We start from the raw sequence: 23062 nt of genomic DNA, 5'->3' as shown, positions 1-23062 counted from the left end.
TACCCGACTATACAAAACCATCGGGAATTCGAGATTTTTTTAGTAGTGATTTGAAAGGAACAAATCTATTGAAACATATCATAAAAAGATTACAAAAAGGGAGCTTCAGCCTTAGAGGCATCCACAAGCCAAGAGAGAAACAATCAAATGAGCTAAGTTTATTAATAATTAACCAAATAAGTAAAATAACACCACACAATTTATTTTGATTATCTACCAACTCATCATGTAATAATAATAACAAATCACATATTAATTCTTACCAAAGTAAGAGATAATAAATGAAGTTATTATAATAATAATGTAATAAAAGTACATATATATATATATATACGTACTATAGTTGGGACTTATTATTATACTATATAGTATCTCATACTATTATTATAGTACGAGATTAAATATTAAAGATTTGAGTTGATATTATTGCGAGAATAATAATTAGGAGTGACAAATTTACGAAGCTGTTTATCAGCTTCAAACTTGGCCATGTCCTCTTCTTTCAAGCTAACATAAGCTTCAATTCCATCACCATCATTTGTGTCAAAGAAAGCAATAATTTTATCGAAATTCCAAGCAGCTGTGCTATTCCAATCAGGCTTACCCCAACCAAAATCCATTTCATAAAAATGGAATCGACTCAAACTTGTAACCTGAAATTCAATCACCTCACCTCCACTCTTCTCTATATTTTTCGAGCTTTGTTCGATCATGCTTAATTGTTCATCCTCTTCTCCCTTTTGGAGTTTATCAAGATACTCCTTGTTCACTTTCTTAATTGCTTCTCTTATCTTTTTAACAATCCCATTAGTAATGGAAGCTTCCCCATTAATACTCGAGGCCGGAATATGTGTGCCTGCGAATACTAAGAAGTTTCCAAATGAGTTTTCAGCCAAGGGTGGATTCATCCTTGGATGAAGATTCACAGTGTGCAAAATAGTATATACCCTTTCTTTTTTCAGCTTCGCTACTTCTGTTGCTGTTGCTGCTGACAATGCGGCCTCAAACCTACTTATTATGAAAGTAGATAAAGTCTCAACACGAGAAGGTCGAATATTATTTTCTTTGTCTGAATACATTGCTCTTAAGGCCTCAATAGCGAAACCATTGAAAACAAAAATCTTTGTTATGATACCTTTTTTCATGACACAAGTCTTTGCTTCGATCATGGATTGGGGTCTAGGAGGAAATAGAATCGAGGAGACAAACTCAGGATGGAGCGATTTTGGCAACATGGTGGTTGTTCCACCTCGAGCCATCAATGCCCAAGTTTTGACAAACTTCATCCATGACAAAGCGTCCGCAATCTTATCAGAGAAGCTGATACCAACCGCGATTCCTCCACACTCGAACATGTTAAGTTGAGCCGCAAATAGAATTTGATGAGCGTCATCACTTTCATCATGACGAGAAATTAGAGGACAAAAAATGTCAAGTTCTTGAGCTATTGGATTGGACATAACATGGGAAAGTCGCCCATTCACTTGAGTTTCCACGAAGGGAACACCCTCGTCGTTGCAATGGATGAATTGTCCATGCTTTTCGAGTCTTCCAGCTAAAGGGTAGTAATGGGTTAAGATGGCTGATAAGGATCTTTTTAGAATGATGGCTGGATTAATAATGGTAGTAGTATTTTTCTTTGTGTAATAAAACACCAAAGGGTTATAGAATTTGGGAGATGATTGGTCTAATAATGAGAGTTTGTAACGCTCAAGATTCTTAGGAGTTGGATAAGATGGTTTGATAATCTCATTGGAGATTGCTTCAACTTCAATATTCATCTTTATTTTCACAATGAGATCAAAACTAATTAATATTGTTATGTATACTATAGTAGGATATATAGTAGGATGGCTTATGATATTTGTGAGTGTTCACTTCAATATGGCCTCTTATATATATAGCCTTTGATTTTTAAAAATAAATATATAAAATAAAAATAAAAATTACTTCATTTTATATACACTAGAACTTCTATTTAAGAATACTCTATTCAAGAATAACCTTTAATTTGTTATAAAAAAATCAAGTCTCAATTTAACTTATTATAAATAAGAGTATAACCTCTAAATTGTAATTAGTTATACAATTTCTAAGTCTCGTATTAATAAAATATACCTTTATATAAGAATAATTACATCTTAATAAAATATATACATATATTTTATAAAATTATTTATGTAGAATTAGTAATTTTATTCTAATGGTAATACATGTATAAATATTATATTTACTCAAAAATAATTCTATTATGATATAATATTAATGATTGTTTAATGTCATTGTTGTTACATTGATATTTTTTTATATTTTAATTTTTTTTAGTGTAATTCTATTTAGTTATAATCTCTCAATTAAAATATAATTTGATTAATCCCAAGTGTATTCTTGAATAGAATACTCTATTCAAGAATAACCTTTAATTTGTTATAAAAAAATCAAGTCTCAATTTGAGCTTATTATAAATAAGAGTATAACCTCTAAATTGTAATTAGTTATACAATTTCTAAGTCTCGTATTAACAAAATATACCTCTATATAAGAATAATTACATCTTAATAAAATATATACATATATTTTATAAAATATTTTATTTTGTTGAAGATGAAAATTTGAAAGATACATTTATCATTATTTTTATTAGTTTTGACTTAATATTTATTTAAGCCCTCACTCAACTAAATTTTTGGCTTCGTCACTGATAATATTAATGATTGTTTAATGTCATTGTTGTTACATTGATATTTTTTATATTTTATTTTTTTTTTCTAGTGTAACTCTATTTAGTTATAATCTCTTAATTAGAATATAATTTGATTAGTCTCAAAGTGTATTCTTGGATAAAAATTCTACTGTACTATTTTAAACGTAGGTTCAATTATTTTAAACTTGGTGTATAAGAGAGGTTGACCTCCCAAGGAGATCACATGCACTGAAAAATGAAGATAGAGAGGATAGACATTATTCAGAAAAAAAAGAGTAGGGCAGAAGATAGGCATTAATGATATACAATGATTGTGTTTGTGATGAATATACATAAAAATGCTAAATGATACTTGGATGTTAGTACTCGTATTTAATATTTTTATATTATGTGATGTAATTTTATTATTGGTGTAGTTTTATTTATTTTAATCTAATAAAAATTATAAAAAATCGTTAATCAATTAATTAAAGCACGTTCAATAACTTTTCTACTCTATTATTTAAAATACTAAAATTTTATTTTCTTTATTTTACAACACATTTTTTTACATTATATCATTCATATATTTTTTTTTATAAGAAGTCGTGTTATAAACAACCTTATACTCCATAACAATACATAAAATAGTAAAAGGATTGCTTTGTCCATTATGAAAGACCAAAAAAAAAAAAAGAACTTGCCTCTTGATCCTAAGCAAGCCCTAAGATCAATAGTCACTAACTACCATGTAATGTTGATGCTTTGCAATTTTGTCTTCCCAATTACCAACAATGATACTAACTTGTGCAAATGTAGGCCAAGTTTTTTGTTACAACATGAATTTTAGAGTTATATATTAGAATATTTCGTTCCCATTATATATAATTAATTAATTATAATTGATTAATTTAGTATATTAAAATGAATATTCTATTTGTAAACTAAATATTTCAATTGATAATTTTTATTATCTTAATTATTTAATTTAATTTTTTTTTTATCAAAATATTCTAACAATTAATTATAGTAGAGATTTTAATGAAATATCTCACCTATTTAAATATAAGGTCTCGATCTTAATTGAGGTACCTGATCAACTTTTATAATAGTGTTAAATTTATCAAGATAATCGATAGGATTGGTGGTACCTTTATATTTAAGTGACTCAGAGAGTCTGAAACCTTTAAGGAGCCTGACTTGTCACTACTAGAAAATTGGGTTTTAGTGACACACATTGAGTAACTCTAAAAGTGTACAGTGACACTTCAACGCGCGTCACTAATGAGGCTGACTGGAAAGGTAGTTTTTGGTGACACTCCACACGTATCACTGAAACTTTTTGCATTCATTTTTTGCGCGTCACTATAGGCGTATAGTGTCAGGTTTTGGCAGACTGAAAAGGTAACAACCACACACATGAAGTGTCACTATATCCTATTTTTCTTTTTTTTTTTCTTTTTCATTAATATATTTAGAGATATAGTGACACACAAAAAGTGTCACTATATTAAATATTTTTCTAAAAAAAAATAATATTTAATTATTTTAATTTTAATTTTATATATTATAAATAATAATTTATATTAATTGTATACAAATACAATTAAATATAACAATAATAATTTTAATTAAGTAAACAAATATTTTGTATTAACCATTTTACCAAAATCAGCAGAGTTTACAAATGAACAATTTTTTTTTACCAATACTAATCTTTTTTCATACTAAGAATCCAAATGTACAGTAACCCAACCAAAATAGCACTTGATATCAACACTTCAAACCCAGAAAAATAAGAAATAAAATAAAAGTTACAACTAAAACCCAGTTACAAAATACATTTATGAAAAAAAATTACTCATTTTCTAAACATGAATAGACTAGATTGAACACGAGCCCAGCTCTAAATCCCCGTTAAATGCGAAGCCCTGCGAAGGTCTAGATTACCCCAAACTTTTTTCGTCCACCTGCATATACACACAGAAACATAGAACAGAGAATGACTGCTAATTTAAATTAACAAAACTCTTCACATTAATATCAATATAAAATTAAAAGGGTAAGGAGTTTCTAATAAATGATAACAACAATCCTGTATATTTTACTCTTACAGCATCCAAATCATAAGTATGCACATTATCATAAGTTCTCACCTAAAAAAAAATCAGCAATGCTTAACCTTCTTGTATAAAATCAAGATAAAACTTAACACATACAACCAACTTGTGACAGTCAGTAGTCCCGTGATCCGTAAGGGGAAATATCGGGTAAGCTGTGCAATCCCACATCGCCTGGGGAAGGTCAAGTGGGATGATTCTGAGACTGTGTAGGTATGAGACTACACAGTTGAAGAGAGCTTAAATAGATTGATTGGTACTACCTATGTCAACAAGGTGCATCTTGTTTTTCGGTAGCTCATCACGAAAGAACTCCACAGTTAAGCGTGCTTGACCTGGGGCAATTCAAGGATGGGTGACCTCCTGGGAAGTTTTCTCAGGAAGCGTGCGAGTGAGGACAAAGCATGCTGGAAACACTCGTGTTGGTCTGTAGGGTCAGTCGTCGGTCCATGAAGCAGCAGAGTGACGTACTCGTGTATAAGAGTCATTCATTCTGTGGGTGTAAGGGCCCAATGGAGGCTTGAAGCGGGGACGTTTCAAATGGTATCAGAGCCTTGACCCAGCCGGAAGTGTGGTCGACGAGGACGTCGGACCCCGTAAGGGGGGTGATTGTGACAGTCAGTAGTCCCGTGATCCGTAAGGGGAAATACCGGGTAAGCTGTGCAATCCCACATCGCCTGGGGAAGGTCAAGTGGGATGATTCTGAGACTGTGTAGGTATGAGACTACACAGTTGAAGATAGCTTAAATAGATTGATTGGTACTACCTATGTCAACAAGTTGCATCTTGTTTTTCGGTAGCTCATCACGAAAGAACTCCACAGTTAAGCGTGCTTGACCTGGGGCAATTCAAGGATGGGTGACCTCCTGGGAACTTTTCTCAGGAAGCGTGCGAGTGAGGACAAAGCATGCTGGAAACACTCGTGTTGGTCTGTAGGGTCAGTCGTCGGTCCATGAAGCAGCAGAGTGACGTACTCGTGTATAAGAGCCATTCATTCTGTGGGTGTAAGAGCCCAATGGAGGCTTGAAGCGGGGACGTTTAAACAATCACAATGTGGGCATCCAAGGAGAAAAATAAAAATAAAGAAAAAAACAAATCTTTATTACATATAGTAAATTAAACCACACATAAAATGATCAAAAACCATACTTAAAAATTTAAAATTAGAAGCTCATAAAAAAATTAAAGTATCAATAAAACCAAATGCAAGCATCACTCACATCAGTCCTTACAGTGATTATTTATTTGAGATTTTAGCACTGCCTGTATTTGAGCAAACAGTCATACCCAAACTTGTTACATGTGCACATAAGTGAGGCCATGCCTATTAGAACTTACTCCTCATCACTGCTACCACTTCATATGAAGCCTTAAACTAACCAGATATGTATGCTTAGTAGAATTACCAATATGCCTATGAACCTTCTAATTTATCTTCAATCAAACCATTTTATGAAACTTTAAATATTCTTACTGTATGTTGAACTAGTAACAGATTAAGGCAAAAAAGTTCTAACAAGACAAAAAGGGGCAGCAAATATAATTCTAAATTTCTAATTCACCAAACTTTAGAATAATCCCAAATCTCAAACAATTTTTGGAATAAATCAAAGACTCCCGAGAAATCGTAATCAACCAGTAAATATTTCATTAATTTACAATACATCATTATACAATAATATATATAAATCAGAAAAGAAAAATACAAAATATATATTTAGGGGTTTGAAGAGTAAGATTGAGAGAAATACCGAATCGGAGTTGGAGATGGAGTTAGGCGGTGCCAGCGGAGGACCTTCAATGGCTGGCGGGTTTGAAACCACCGAGAGAAGAGAGAGAGTAGGCGGGTGGATCCAAAACCACTGAGAGAAGAAGAAGAGTATGTGGGTGGTTTAAAACCACCGAGAGAAAGAGGGAGGAGATCAAAATCAAAGGGCGGAGGAGGGGCGATATTAATGGAAGTTTCTGGTTAAGTGAGAGAGAAGAGGAGGGGGCGACGTTAATGGAGGCTTTCGAATGGAGGGAGAGAGAGAATTTCTCAATCTCTTAGTTTCGAATGGAGGGAGAGAGGCCTCTTGCGGCTGACGGGCTGAGATGTTGGCTGTTAGAAACTTTAGGGTTTTTTTTTGTGTTTTATAAGAGTTTAAGAGAGAGGGGAAAGAGATAAGGGCTGTTAGATTAATGTTTTGGTTTGAGAAGAAAGAGAGAGAGGTGTGATAATTATATAAATTATTTTTATTTTTATTTTTATTTTTATTTTTTCAGATTATATTTTAGTTGGGGTTTGATAATTTTTTTTTATTTTTTTTTTAATTTTAAATTACAGCTGTGTTTTTTTTTTTTTTAAAAAAATAGGGTATTGACATAGTGACGCGCCAAGTGTGTCAGGGTACATTTACCCACTCACGCTTGGCGTGTTACTATAAGTCTCAATTTTTTAAATTAATAAAAATAAAAAAAATAAATTTTAATCTTTAGTGACACTCTATATTTTCAGTAACACACATTGCAAGAGACTAACACTGAACATTTAGAGTCTAATTGTGCATGTCACTAAAAATTACTCCTATCTATTTAGTGACCCACACTTTTGTGCGTGTCACTAAATAGTATCACTAAAAGGCCAAATTGTAGTAGTGTGTGCCATTTCTTCGGTTAAGGGCAACGTTCCATGAAGCTTGTATATGGGCTTTCTCTGCTGCTCGATCATCCTCAGTGCTCGCAGAAGATTTTCTCGATCAACCCCTCCTGGTAGTATGAGATTGTTGGCAAGTGCGGCTTGGTTTCCCGTTGGCAGGGCGGCTACTGCTGCTATGTTTGCAGGTACCACCATATCATTGGGCACGACTGTTTCAAGATGTGGGTTAACTGCATTTGTTGCATTATTTTTATTCGCAGGGGGGATACCTTGATCGTCCAAAAGGGGATCACAGTGTTCCTCCTCATTATTGTGATTCCTTGGGTCTAGGACCGTGCGTGAAACACTTTGTTGAGGCGGTCTCACATGTCGCCTCTCTGCACATGGTATCTTCCTCCTAGTATTGTGAACACCGTTCTAATAGCATCTAATTCATGATAACCAACTTTCTTAATCTTCCTAGTTGCTCTTTCATCAGACCATTGATTGTTGTTTATAGCAATGTCTTCAAGTAATTCATAAGCTCTAGTTGCACTTTTGCTCATGAATGTGCCTCCAGATTTAGCATCAATAATGGTCCTAGTAGTAACACATAAGCCCGTATAAAAATTTTGAACCACCATCCACTGCTCCATACAATGGTGACGGCACTTCCTTAGAAGATCTTTAAACTGCTCACAAGCATCATATAGAGATTCACCATCATTCTGACAAAAGTTATTAATTTCTTCCTTCAATTTAGCAGCTTTAGAAGTAGGAAAAAATTTAGATAAGAACTTTTGAGTTAGATCCTGCCAAGTGACAATTGAATTTGATTGTAGAGAATTCAGCAACTTTCTGCTCTTTCCTTTAGGGAGAATGAAAAAAGCCTCTGTTTGATAGCATCATCAATCACTCCATTGTATTTGAAAGTGCCACAAAGCTCTAGAAAATTCGCCAAGTGAGTGTGAGGATCTTCAGAAGGCAATCCACTAAATTGGAGAGTGGACTGCACCATTTGTAAGATAGTTGGCTTGATCTCAAAGTTGTTGGCCTCCACTCCTAGTGGTCTGATACTGTTTTGTACCCCCTTCAGAGAAGATAGTACATACAAAATCACGCAGGCTCCTTTCAGCATTAGGGTCAGCCTGACCTCCTTGTAAAATTAGCTCCAAGAATTATATCTTCATTGAGCTCTACCTTCTCTGCTTTCTTGGTCTCCCTCTTGTTCTTTTTATTCTGCTTACAAGATTTCTCAATCTCAGGATTTAAGGAACAAGGCTATCTGCACCTCTTCTGATGCGCATATAATAATTTCACATGAGATAAGAAAAATTGGCAACTAAACAGGTTAGAAACAAGAAAAAATAAAATAAAATTAGAATAAAAATTAATTAAACTGATATTGATAATTTTCAATCCCCAACAATGGTGCCAAAAATTTGTTCAGTAAAATTGATACGAAAGTATACGCATATAATTATAAATAAAATATCATTCACACGAGAATTGATTATCAATTACCAATCAATTAATTTTTTAGTTCTATTTGATGAATAAAAATTGTTCGATATAAAATAAATAAATCAAGCCAAAAATTAAAATTTTAAAAAATAACAATAATAAAGACAAGGATTATTAGCTACTAAAAGATATTCTAAAACAATAAAAATTCAATTAAAAACATAAAATATAGAGATAAAGAGATACAACACTGTTGGAGTCCTCTACCGGTACTTTTTGCTCCTTGCTCTCCTTTTACACTTAAAATTTCTCCCAATTTTCGAATGGTGTCAAAGCTTTGCCTCCAACCTCTTTTTATAGTGAAAAAAAATCAAGTTTCCCTTTTTCTGTCAAGGCGAGATCCGTGCACAAGTGACTTACCCTTTTTTTATTCTTTTTTGATTTTTGGTAGTTTCTTATTTAAATTTTTCTTCCAACGAACAAGTCAAGCCACGACCTTCCTTACAAAGTCACGACCTTTAGGGCCAACATTCCTTTTTCTTTGATTTTCCATCTAAATTTTGGAAAGTGACTATTGTTGACCTTGACCACGACTTTAAGAGCTGAAATATAATTTTTGACCCATTTTAAGAAATAGAAAATTAATCCAAGCTAAAGAAGTTTTATTTTTTCATTATATTTTTTCAATTTTGTTCAAAAAGACTTACAGAACATCAAAATTACTAAAATTAAAGATCTCCAAATATTTTTCTTAAAAAAATGAAAAACGAAAACCAAATATAAATCTCCACAATAAAAATACTAAAACACACTCTAAATTAGACTAAAAAAAAGAGAAATGCTAAAGGGCACCACTGGTGCCTAGCACCCTCCTACGTGTCAATATCGCTATTGGTGCAATTAAGTATCGGGTCCCATATAGTTTAATATAATAATTTTTATAGAGTATCGTTAGCCAATTGCAAGTCGACACATTTAGAAGGTGCTAGGCACCACTGGTGCCCAATAACAATGCTCTAAAAAAATACATAAACTTAACAATAATAATATATTACAAGTCATTTATGTCTTGGGACTAATAACATTTATTTAGATAGTTAGATAGATAAGGTGTACCATCCAAAGTCCGACAAAATTTAATGTGCATATGAATTGGGTATATATAAATATTGACATATTGGACATGTTATTCAAAATCATCTAGATAGAGCTAATTAACTACTTTAGCCAAAACCCAAATTGAGTAGAAAATTATATTATGGACTTTGAAAGCCCTAATGTAGTTGTGCCAAGTGTGCAAGAATTGGCAAAGGATCCCAATGTGGTGACTGTTCCACAAAGATACATTCGATATGATCAAACTCAAATTCAAACCAATTCTTCTTCTGTAATTTCTTCTGATCAAAAAATTCCAGTTATTGACTTCCAAAACTTATTGCTTGATAACTCAGAATTATATGAATCTGAACTCAATAAGCTCCACTCAGCATGCAAAGAATGGGGCTTCTTCCAGGTACGTATATATATAAGTACTAATTATATAATATTCTTTGTTGATAAAAATAGATTTTTGGGAATTCAGATAGTTATAATTTTTTTTGTATATGATTATGAATTTTAAAATAATTTAGAATAATTTATTGTACTAAAAATAAAATTAATTAATTTTTTGTATATTACTATCTGAAATAGTCATTTCTATTTTTTTTAGAGATGCACTGTAACATTATATTATTTTCTGAAATGATAATAATTTGTAGTTGGTAAACCATGGTGTGAGTAATTCTTTGGTGGAGAAACTAAAGCAAGGAGTAGAAGAATTGTTCAAACTACCAATAGAGGAGAAGAAGAAGCTATGGCGGAAACAAGGAGATAAAGAAGGCTTCGGAGACCCTGGTGTTTTAACCGATGAACAAATCCTTGACTGGAAGGATGTACTTTTTCTCTTTACCCTACCCGTCGCCTTGAGGAACCCTCACTTGTTTCCAAACATCTCTCCTCTTTTGAGGTTTATTTTTTCTTCCCTTCTTCCTTTCTTGCTTGTTTAATTTCTTAGTAATTACATCGTTAACTAGTTATAATTTGCTTAATCTTTTGTGAAATAAATTTGAAAAAAATTACAATGCATCTCAAAAAATGATTGTACTAATGCACCATCTTTTGTGTTGTAGATATTTTAAAAAATTTAGAATAATCTATTGGTTGCACGTGTGTCTATTTATTTTATACTCATTTGAAATAGACTATTTTTGTATTGTAAATTATCTTGAATTTTTTTGAAAAATTTACATAATATCTACGTTATAAAAAAATTGAAATCACAGCTATTCGAATATAGAAAAAAAAAAAAAAAGTGAAACATCAGTAGACTTTTTTTCGGGATGCTTCATAGAACAACCCAATAACTTTTTCTTTAATTTATATTTACATTTATCTTAATTTTATAATAAATATTGCTTTAATTATATTTTAAGCCATAAATATTTAATATGGAATTATTTACTTATTTAGGAAATAAATAAGTAGTATAGAGATTGCATGCATTTTTTTTTTTAAAAAAAACTATGGTTGCTTTTAATGCTAGTCTTATTTTTCTCCTATAACGCTAGGGCATATATCTAATGGGAGTGCCAAATTAGTGATAGAGTATTTTTGAACAAAAATAATTCTCCAAAATATTATGTTGAAAGTTGTATTTAACACATACTAAAAATATTATGTCAATTTAGTATAGATGACACTATATCAAATTTTACACACAATAAATATTATATGTTAATTATAGTATTGTAATTTAACTATTTTAATAATAATAATTTTATATTATTAATAATCTTTAATGATATTTTATTTAGGCTAATTAGAAATTTTATTCTTGAACTTTGACATGTACGTACCAAATCAGGTAGTTAAAAATGTTCTTGAACTATTGAAATTGTTGGATTTAAGGACTTTTGTTCAATTTTAGTAAAAAAGTCTAACATAGATGAAAGTTTAGGGGGCATGATTTAGTACATTTTAAAGTTCGAGAGGCATGATTTGATATATATATATATATATCAAAGTCTGGGGAGCATAGTTTAGTATATAAACAATCACTGAATTAGTAAAATTGAATGAAATTAGACAAAAATTCTTAAATCACAATCTCAATAGTTCAGGGGGCATTTTTAACGACCTTAAAAGTTCAAGGAGTATGATTTGATATATGTCAAAGTTCAGAAGACAAAAATGATAATTAGCGTTTTATTTATTTATTATACCACTTTGTATCATAAAATGGTTTTGCACATTGAAACACAAATATAAATATTTTGCTAAATATATAGCATTTGCTTATTACTTTTGTGCTAAATTTAATTTAACTATCTCTTGCATTGGAGATAGTTTTAATGTAGTGCTATATATTTTAGAACTTTTCTAAAAATTAAAATTTTGATATTGTGCTATTATATAAATTTGGCAAACCCTAAAGATTGTATCTAGCTAATTTAACATAAAATATGTATAACAATGTGCTAAATTTTAGCACAACAATAATCACAATTTTTTAGTTCCAGTTTTACCATTAATTATTATTGATAGACTTTAATATATATATATATATAAATATATATTTGTTTTAAAATAATTAACAAATTTTGTATGTAATTATAATAGACTAACTTCTAACACACAAATGTATATATAAATATATGGAGAAGGTTCCAATGGTTACATTAAATATGTAACCATGATGGTTACATTTATTTTTAGTCGTTGGATCATTATTAGACGGTTATGATTAATTTAAAAAATTACTAATAAATTACCTGCAACTTGATACTAACCTGATTTGATTTATTTCTTTAAAATAAAAAAAAATTATAAATATTAATTTTTAAAAAGGTTTTATTAAATACTTTAATTAAAAAATAATTTATTTGTCTAAAAATAGAAATTTACCTATCAATGACCTATTATAACAAGTTATAAAAAAATGTAACTATCATGGTTACATTTTTATTGTAATCATTGAATACTCACCCATAAATATATATTTATTCATTTTGTAGGGAAAGTTTGGAAGTTTATTCATCAGAACTTGCAAAGTTAGCCATTATTATAATCTCTCAAATGGAAAAAGCTCTAGGAACAAAAAGCAAGGAAATTTCCAATTTATTTGAAGATGGATTACAAGCAATGAGTATCCATTGCTACCCTCCATGCCTTCAACCAGAGCAAGTTGAAGGTATAGCCCCTCATTCTGATTCAACTGGCATTACTTTTCTCCTTCAATTGAACCAAGTAGAAGGCTTTCAAGTTAAGAAAGACGGCATGTGGGTCCCCGTCAAGCCTCTCCCGGATGCTTTCATTGTCAATATTGGAGATCTACTAGAGGTAACTCGATCCTAATAGTTTTTCTACTCTATTCTTCATGTTAAAATTTAGAAGTGTATGGTTGAAACAGGATTGGCTTTGGGCTATAGGTCTGTGCCTAGGGTCCATCCAATCTAAGGGTTTAAAAGAAAAAAAAATCTTAAAAAATACATATATTTTTTGAGTAATTTTTAAAAGTACCACCTATATTCTTTTAACATGGGCTGAATAAGGTGAGTTTATAATAAGATACATGTGATTCAATTTTAAAATCAATTGACAATAAGAGAAATAATTCATGCATCTTATATATATATATAGTATTAATTAAGTTTCCTACAATTTATGGATGTGATAAGACTTTCTAATAATCATTCAAAATATCTCAACAAATATATACATTAAGTAGTTCATTTTTCTATTTTACCTCACATATATATATATGTTACACCGTATATCAATTTCTCTGTATTTTTATTTTTATTTTTTTTATATTATTTACACAATATACATAATACACAAAATAATAAAAATTAGTATTTCATTATATATTTTCACAATATATACAATATATTTTTATTTGCATGTAACACTACACAAGAAACAAGAGTTTTTTCAGCTTATTTTTGCGTTGGTAAAAGTTAGGTATTGCACTGACAAAGCAAAATCTTCTTTTACCATTGCATTTTTGCAAAATTCACGTACTACGCTGGTAAAAGTGACATTTCTTATATGTAACTATATTTTACATTAACTAATTATTTTCATCTACCATGTAATTTGCAGATTATAACAAATGGAATATATCTTAGCAATGAGCACAGAGCAATAGTGAACTCTACAGATGAAAGAATGTCCATTGCCACATTTCTTAATTCAAATGAAGATTGTGAAATAGGCCCTTCACACAGCTTAATCACTCAACAAAATCCTGCCATATACAAAACAATGAGTAGTAAAGACTATATCAAGAGTATGTTTTCACGTGAGTATAATGGAAAATCTCACATTGATGCATTCAAATTGTAAGCTTAATTACATCATGTACTCATGGATTTGAGTGGGGCAATTTATATAATTAAGATATATGTTGCTTTAATATAAAATAAGAATAAAACTAATTCACCCCCACACCATGTAATGTGTTTGTTGTTTGTTGTTTGTTACTACCAAATATTTTGGAAAAAACTATTTGGATTGTCATGAGTTGTACTTTTGTTGTTTGATTTGTCTTTATTTTTGTAATTGTTTCCTTTCATTTGGTTTTAATGAATTGGGGTGTCTTGGGTTTGAGGAAATTACACTCTATACCCTTTTTATATTGTTCTCTTTTATTTTTATCTTTTTTTTAAAGTCTATCATTTTTACCTCTTTTTTTAAACATTGTACTAATTTTGCCTCTGTCATTTCAAGATACTCTCCATGTGACTCTCTTATGTCAGGATATTTTGGGTACAATACATATAAAAAGAGGTATGTTTCAAATAAATATAAAATTAGAAGTAAATTTAATTTAGTTGATTAATAAAAGGGGTATTTTTCAACTTACCCCCTTGAGTTTCTAGGCTCCCCACCTTCCATCTTCCATCTTATTTTTTCTGAATAAATGGAAAAGGTTATTGAAAAGTGAAATAATACAAAGCCCAATACAAACAAAAGTCAATCATTTTAGCAAGAGAATGAGCAACAACATTAACAACTTTAAGACAATAAACAACTTCATCAATAATAATAAAAATAAAAGTTCACTTGTAGCCCGGAGATCATGTCTTCATGAATCACTACCCCAAAAGAGGAATAAGTCGCCACAAGATTATTATGGTCTCAATCATCAGTGGATTGTAAGAGGAGAAAATCCATGATGGGGCATGGTTTACACATGGCCTCTAAGGGCACAACTTTAGTCATAGTAAGTCCGTTAGCTTCAGCCATGTCAATTTTTTCTTTACTAATTCTCTCCCATTCAAAGCACTGAATCAATGATCCTATTGTCCATCCAAGAACACGTTCGACTAGTCCAACACCTGGACAAGCCCGTCTCCCGAATCCAAAAGGCATGAATTTATAAGCTTCATTTTTGATATTATTATTTTCGAACCTCTCTGGCTTGAAACTCTCGGCATCTTCCCATAATTTAGGATCTCTTTGTATGGCCCATGCATTCACAAGTACCATTGTGTTACGTGGCACATCAAATCCACTAATAGTGCAATCACTAGATGAATAATGTGGTATGAGGAGTGGAGCTACTGGATATAATCGTAAAGTTTCAGATATGATATTTTGAAGGTATGGTAGTTTTGAGAGATCCGATTCTTCCAACCATTGTTGTTGACCAATTTTAGAATCGAGTTCTTCTCTTGCTTTTTGTAAAATACGAGGATGATTTAATAAATTCGCCATTGCCCATTCTAATGTTACAGATATTTCGGTTCCCGCAATCAGTAATATCTAAAAAAAACAAGTTTATTATTAGTTATAAATTAATTAGAAGAATAACAAATAAAAAATAATGCATGGAAAATGAGAAGGTTAGGGTTTCATTTTATTATAAAATAAAAAAAAATGAATAATTAACTATTTAACAATTAGTATTAGCGTGAACAAATTAATAGTATATAAATGAAAATAAAATTAATTAATTAATCAAATATAGATAATAAATTTAAATACCAAACAATTATTGTCAACTAAAGTAATACTTATTTTTAGTGTTATAATAAAAAATAACTATTTATTAATATAAAAAAATATAGTCACTTAAGAATAATTCTAATAAGTAATATAATAATATAATCACATTATTTAATTTCACGTTATGAATTATTATTATTTGGAGTTATTTAATAAAATGTTAAAAATTTATACTATTAATGTATATATATATATATATATAGAATTTTAAATAATGTTATAATAAAATAAATAAATAGAAAGGTATAGGCAAAACTTGAAGTATATTCTCTCTTGATTATGACCAAGGTGGTGGCCATGCCTCCCATTACTCATCTCTATCAGGAAAAGTTAAATTTTTTTTAATCTTTTTTTTTTTCTTCTTTCTTTCTTTCTTCTATTTTTTTCTTCTTCTGAAAAACCCTAATCCCTCTTTTTCTCACTCAACTCTCCCTCTCCTCCTCCTAAGGTTTGCCGCTCCAATGAGAACATCAGGGATGAGGCTCGGTGCCACCGCTCCGATGAGAACATCAGGGACGAGGCTAGGATCTGATTCATTATTTTTCCTCGTTCCATATGCTTTTTTTTGTTTTACTTTTATTTTTATTTTATTTTGTGGCGTTTGAAATTTATTTAGGTTTTTGTTTGATTTTGTTGTGTTTTGATTTGAGAAAATATTTGGCAGCGGTGGTAGTGGTAGTGGTTGGTGGTTGTTTCGGTGGTTGTAGATCTGTGGTGAGTTTTTTGGTGTTCATAGATTGAAGAAGAAGAAGAATGAAGAAAGTTACTTGGTAGAAGAAGAAAGAAGAAGAAAGAAAAAAAAAAAGGAAAAAGAAAAAGAAAAGGATAAGATTTTTTTTTCTGATTTGGAAAAGGAAAATGAAAAAAATTAAAATATTTTTATAATTTTTTCTGATTTTTTCAAAAAATTTAAAAGTTTTTTGTTTCTATTTTTAAAATTTTAAATATTTTAATTTATTTTTTAGTTATTAATATTAAGTGGCCTAATAAAATTTTAGGGAATTATCCTTACTATTTTTTAACTTTTTTTTTTTTTTAAAAAAAAAAAATCACGGTTTGTGTTTCTAAAGTGGTTGCAGCGCTAGTTGCAAAAGGGGTTTCTATACAATTTTTTATTGCAATTTAGGTTGCAGCGATAGTTGCAAATAATATAGGTTTCTATGTAGAATTTCGTAAAAATGCCACAAAAAAAAAAAACTGGTTTCAAATGTAAAAATGAAAAAGCCCCTAAAATTTTACCCTCACATCAGGTTTACACTTGTATACACAGTGGCAGGTTTATTTGACATTTAACAGCTAAAACCTAACAAAAGGAGAGCTGACCAAAACGATTGTGGAGATTAGAGAGTTTAGCCATATTTTTTGAGGAATTACTCCATATACTATTTTTTTAACTTTTTTTTTCTTCAAATTTACAGTTTGAGTTTCTAAAGTAGTTGCAGCGCTAGTTGCAATGGGGTTTCTATACGATTTTTTGTTGCAATTTAGGTTGCTAGTTGCAATAGAATTTTCTATACGATTTTTTGTTACAATTTAGGTTGCAGCACTAGTTGCAATACGGAGTTCTATGTAAAATTCAAAAAAAAAAAAAAAACTGTTTTAAAGTAAAAAAATAAAAAAGCTCCTGATTTTTTTTAGGACGAGGGTTAAACCGTGACAAACTTCAAAGTTCAATAAATTTGACCGCAAATTACCCATTAGTTTTTAATATACTTTTCAACTTTTTGTCAAACAAAAACTAATAACATGACTGCGGGCTGATACGTTTTATGACAATTAGTAGTTCAATACTACTATAAAAGTTTTTACTGTAAATTAATTTGCAATATATAAAATATAACCCAAATATAATCTGATAATAATTATTATATGTACGTACCAATACGAAGCCTTTGATAATCTGATCAGTGTAATATTGTGATTGAGATTGCTGCAAAGACAGTAAATGATCAATGACAGTATTCTGATGAAGAGGATTAGGGTTATAATTAGGGTTCCGGCGCTGATCGATTAAAGCCTGTAAAAACAAATCAGCCTTCTTGGCGATCCTCTCAACTCTCTTCTCGTAGTTACCGATGATCGGAATCCAATTCAAAAAGGGCAAGAAATCGGCGGGATTGTCAGCTTCGGCCACCTGATTAATCTCTTTAAAAATCTCCCTAAACCGGGGAGCTTCGTCTTCGTCGGTAACATCATCGCCGTAATACCTCTTTCCAGCCATCATTCTCATCATGATGTTGAAACTGAGCTCACTTAACTTTGACCTCAGCTCGACTCTTCTTCCAAACTCATCAACTCGGTTGAGTTTGCGAAGGAGCCGCTTAATTTCATCGTCGCGGATGTTGACTGAGAGGTTGAGACGGGCGGAGGATAAGATCTCGACCACCGCTATTCGGCGGAGGTTCCGCCAGTGGTCGCCGTAAGGGGATGTGAGAATGGCTGTGTAGTTGTAGCCTATGTGTTTGTTCAGGATAAGAGGTGGACGGTTGGCTAAAACGATGTCGTTTTTGGTGAAACATTCTTGTACGGCCGATGGAGATGATACGATCACCACGTGGCGTGATCCGAACCGTAGAGAGAAAACGTCGCCGTATTTGGTTGAGAGATTGTGTAATGCTCGGTGGACTAGTGGTTGTTTGCTTAGGAGATGGAGGTGGCCTATGATTGGGTATGAAGGTGGTGATGGCGGTTCATTTTTCTTATTATTATTATTATTATTATTGCTAATTTTGAAGAAAAAACACAAGAAAATGATGATACAGCATATGTATACATACATTGTTTTAATTTCTTCCATTTCTAAAATGTCTCTAGCTTCTACTTTAAATTTAATTATTATGCATGAAATGTACAAATATATATAATCACATATATATGCATGCATGGACCAAAAAAAAAAATTAATAATATAATATTAATTAAACACACGTTTGTCTCATTAGTTAATTTTTATCCTTGTCTTATATATTGCTTAAATCTTGTCAAATTAGCTTTTGATTTGTTTGGCAGATGTCTAATGAAATGTACAATAATATATATATATATATATATATATATGAAATTTCGTATTTTAATATTCCGAAGCTGATTATTTAATTAAAACGATTAATTAAATGCTTTTAATAATAAAATCTAAGATCGAAACAGCTTTTCAGTAGTTACGTAATGCAACTCAGAATCTGCAGAAAACCTTAAAAACAAACAAAAGCATAAAAGTAAAAACACACAAGATTTTTGTACGTGGTTTCAACAATCCTTTCAGATTGTTACTAGTCCACGGGGCCACGCCCAGAGATAAGATTTATTAGATCGGTATCAAAAATACAAAGTAATTGACTTATGCATAAATAGACTCCCTCTTATTGTATGCCGCAAGCTTGATGTATTCCACCTACTAACCGAATCTTGATAAAACTCCAAGAGCTCGAACTCCCTTCGATCACCTTGAAGAGTGCTTGAATCCTCCCGATTCAAGGCTTAAAGGCTATCTCCCGAAAGCCTATACAACCATCTCCCGAAGGTTGTGTGCTTGTATCCTCCCGATGCAAGACTTCAAAAGCAATCTCCCGAAAGCTTGTAAATACCCTTCTCCCGAAGGTGCACTGATGTTCTTCTTCGTTGTAGACTTGAATACAGACTCAAGACAATACAAACAACAAATAAACAGAGTAAGAGTAGAACAACTCTTCTCTACAAAATAAAGACACTCTTTTCTTATGATATGAAAGTGAATAAAAGAGTTAACATAACAAAGACACTCTTTTCTTAAGATATGAATATAATTCTAAGTGTGTGAAAGAGATGCAAAACCTAGCTACTATAAGATGTATTTATAATGAATATACATCTCATAGACAACTTACATTCGGTCTGAACAAGACCTCAACCCACTAGAAACTTCCCTAAAATAATTCTTCAATCAAATTCAGAATTTCGTTTCGTACCTACGTAATCGTGCGTAACTACAACTTTCCTTTTATAGAAAAAGAAAGTTTAGCTCCGGTTTTCTCTTCAAGAAACCTGATCTAAGAAAATGGGAAACTCAACACAAGATCAGATTACACAGCTGGTTAGATAAAAACGAAATGGGTAACCAAACTTACCATTTTTTACCTTTTTTCCAAAAATAGGAAAGCTAGACAACTTTCCTTTCAAGTTTGAATACACCAAATTGGAAACCATATTAATGTATACCAGCCGAAAATATACAATGAATAATAAAATATTTTTGTCAATTAAATATGCCAAAAATGGAATTAACAATATATAATCACATATATATGCATGGGCCAAAAAAATTAACTTGGAATAAAATTAAAGTCTTAAATATTTATCACCCACAAAATATTTATATAGATAAATCAGTTTATAGAATTAGTGATGTTTAATAAAGAAAAAAAAAACAACAAAAGATTAAAACATTAAAAAAAAAAGAAAAAAAAAAGAGAATGCTCAAATATTAGCATGATATATGATAACTATAAGTCTATAGCTTTAAACATGTATTTATTAATTTTTTTTTTATAATTTATAAATAAATTTAATCTAAGTAAATATTATAAAAAAAATACCTATTACTTTTTATTATATATAATAGATAATTTATTAACATATTTTAAATTAAAACTTAAAATCTATGGGTAAGAAATAAATTAATTACCCATAAAAAAATAATATGTTTCATAGACAAAGAAAGTAACATAATAAAAATATTATTTATAACTGACATGGATAACATCTTAGTGGTTTCCAAACCATGTGAGATTTTATTTTAAAATTATAAAGACATAGAAATGTAGAATAGTAAAAGTAATTTTTTATAATAAATTTAATCCATAAATATATAAATAATAATTAAAATAATTAATATTTATTAATTTGTAAATAAATTTAATCTAAATAGTTATTGTTAAAAAAATTATTACTTCTAAATATATATAATAGATTATTTATTAGTATATAAATAAAAACTTAAAATTTATTAAGTAAAAAATAAATCAATTATCTATAAAAAAAAATATATGTTTCATAAACTAAAGAAAATAACATAATCAAAGATATTTATAACGTACATAGATAACACTTATAGTGATTTCTAAATTCTTTTTTGAAAAAATAGAAAATGTAAAAATTATTTAAAAATACAATAAAAAAATATAAAATGCCACATAAAATCTTTATGTACTTTTCTTCATATTATATAGAAAGAAACAATTCAAATCATTATTCTAATTTATATTCAAAAAAAAAAAATCTTTATCTTCAACGTTTTCTCCTAAAACCACAACCTCTGTAAACATCTGAAAAAAAGACTAGTCATTGTAAAAAAAAAAATGAAATCAGGTATTATTACTGCCAAAAAATTTACATATTTTTTTGCAATAAACTAAACTGTATGGGCTTGTTTGGTATGCAAGATTGAATTAGATTAGACATGTGAATTTGTTCAATCCAGTGTTTGGACATATTAGAACTCTAAATAACTAATCCAGCTTTTATCCCATGTAGCAAGGTGGGATAAATAATTCCATACAGGTGACTTTTTTTTATCATTTTTTTAATTTTGATTTTGTTAATATATTTTAAATTTAATAAGAATTTAAATTAAAGAATTATTTCAATTAATTTATTTATAAACTTTTTTTTTATCAAAAATTTATTCATTAAAATTATTGAAATGTGTAGTTTTAAATTATTATACATAAGTTACTAAAATTTAAAATAATATTATTTAAACAATCGATTAGAAGATCTCCACGAATGCCTAAATGAGGGGAGTTAGTTTACACTATACTCTTTTTTTTTTAATTAAGTATTTCAACAAGATTTTTAATAAGACAGTTATTATGGACATCTAAGGGGGAATGTTATAAATATTAATAATTATGTGGATGTCCAAATCTTTTATTTATTACCATTAATTGTAATCAACATTCCTCTTTTTCTTAGTTTCTCTTTTTCTTAGTTTCTTAATATTTGACTCTTGTATTTGTATAAATAGGAGTTCACCCAATTAGAATAAACTGAAAAATTCTCATTCACTTTCTCTTTCTCTCTTCATCATCTTCTTCTTACTTATTTTATATTATTTTATAGCTTATACGTAGTTATTGTGTGTATTCATCGTGCCATTTATTATTGTAGTGGAACTTTTGAAGTGTCCACAAATTTTTTTTATCTATCTATCTAATAAATTATTGTATTATCCCTACGGTGATGGGTCAAATTTATATGGCTCATAAACTTTTGTCCACTTTGGTACATCTTATCTATCTAATAAATTATCAAATAAATTATTGTATTTAAAAATATCTATCTCTATGATAAAAGGACAAATTCATATGCCCCATCAACATCAACTTTTGTGAGATTTAATGGTACACATTAACTATCTATTTACCTAATAAATTCATATGCTCCCTAAACTTTTGTCCCATATATGAGATTTTTGATGGTATCATTATTTATCTATTTATCTACTTATCTATAATCTATAAATTTATATAATTATGAAATATAAAAAGGTGATGAACGATCTCTATGAGCTTCTTCTACAATTATCTTTCTTTCTTTCTTTTTTTCTTTTTTTTTTTAAAATTTTTGTATGTTTTAAATTTTTGTAAGATCTTAATTATATGTCTCTTTAGTAATTTTTTGTGAAAATTCTTACCTTACTTGTATTTATATCAAATTAGTATTTTCTATTTTAAATAAGTGATTTACTTATTAAGTATTAGTGACTATTCAAATAGTTTTATTTAAAAAAAAATGTTTGTGAATGTATTTTAAGGTAAATTGCGACATAAGTTTTTAAAATTTTGAGTTTGTAAGAAGTATAAGCTCAATGATTCTTTTTAGTGGCATAAATATCTAATGTAAAATTGTAATTTTTTTTCCAGTTTTGTCAGTATAGATTTCGTTTTGAATTTATTAAAAAAAAAATTAGAAGTAATTGACGCTACATGTTTCTATCTTGACCCAATGATATAGAACATGAGCCTTATATGTGTCATGTTTAAGATAACAACACAGTATATACTGATGAAACTGGAAAAAATTACAGTTTTACAAATATTATATACTAATGTCACTACAAAAATTATAAAATTTATGTCGCTTACAAAC

At 29.7% G+C, this 23062-nt stretch overlaps 3 protein-coding genes, 1 long non-coding RNA gene and 1 other non-coding gene across 5 annotated transcripts; 2 read left to right on the top strand and 3 right to left on the bottom strand.

The window, feature by feature from the left end:
• Positions 1–1796, bottom strand: LOC115702887 (stemmadenine O-acetyltransferase-like). The gene has a single exon (XM_061105398.1). It carries the CDS (start codon positions 1779–1781, stop codon positions 405–407), a length of 1377 nt encoding a protein of 458 aa, XP_060961381.1. The 5' UTR covers positions 1782–1796; the 3' UTR covers positions 1–404.
• Positions 1797–4329: 2533 nt separating this feature from the next.
• Positions 4330–7064, bottom strand: LOC133031724 (uncharacterized). Its single transcript, XR_009684810.1, has 2 exons — positions 6555–7064; positions 4330–5825 (listed from the first exon to the last, which is right to left on the bottom strand). It is a non-coding gene; the product is annotated as an uncharacterized LOC133031724 (long non-coding RNA).
• A 1010-nt stretch (positions 7065–8074) lies between these two features.
• Positions 8075–8181, top strand: LOC115703291 (small nucleolar RNA R71). The gene has a single exon (XR_004009067.1). It is a non-coding gene; the product is annotated as a small nucleolar RNA R71 (small nucleolar RNA).
• Positions 8182–10065: 1884 nt separating this feature from the next.
• On the top strand, positions 10066–14765 carry LOC115702682 (protein SRG1-like). Its single transcript, XM_030630111.2, has 4 exons — positions 10066–10397; positions 10645–10892; positions 12940–13264; positions 14030–14765. The coding sequence occupies exons 1-4, from the start codon at positions 10143–10145 to the stop codon at positions 14270–14272; spliced, it is 1071 nt and encodes a 356-aa protein (XP_030485971.2). The 5' UTR covers positions 10066–10142; the 3' UTR covers positions 14273–14765.
• A 125-nt stretch (positions 14766–14890) lies between these two features.
• On the bottom strand, positions 14891–18869 carry LOC115702684 (cytochrome P450 81Q32). Its single transcript, XM_030630113.2, has 2 exons — positions 17817–18869; positions 14891–15694 (listed from the first exon to the last, which is right to left on the bottom strand). The coding sequence occupies exons 1-2, from the start codon at positions 18819–18821 to the stop codon at positions 15068–15070; spliced, it is 1632 nt and encodes a 543-aa protein (XP_030485973.2). The 5' UTR covers positions 18822–18869; the 3' UTR covers positions 14891–15067.
• Between the last annotated feature and the right edge of the window lie 4193 nt (positions 18870–23062).

Source organism: Cannabis sativa, chromosome X (genome assembly GCF_029168945.1).
Source record: "Cannabis sativa cultivar Pink pepper isolate KNU-18-1 chromosome X, ASM2916894v1, whole genome shotgun sequence".
NCBI lineage: Eukaryota > Viridiplantae > Streptophyta > Magnoliopsida > Rosales > Cannabaceae > Cannabis > Cannabis sativa.
This window is presented reverse-complemented; position numbering and strand designations above follow the sequence as displayed.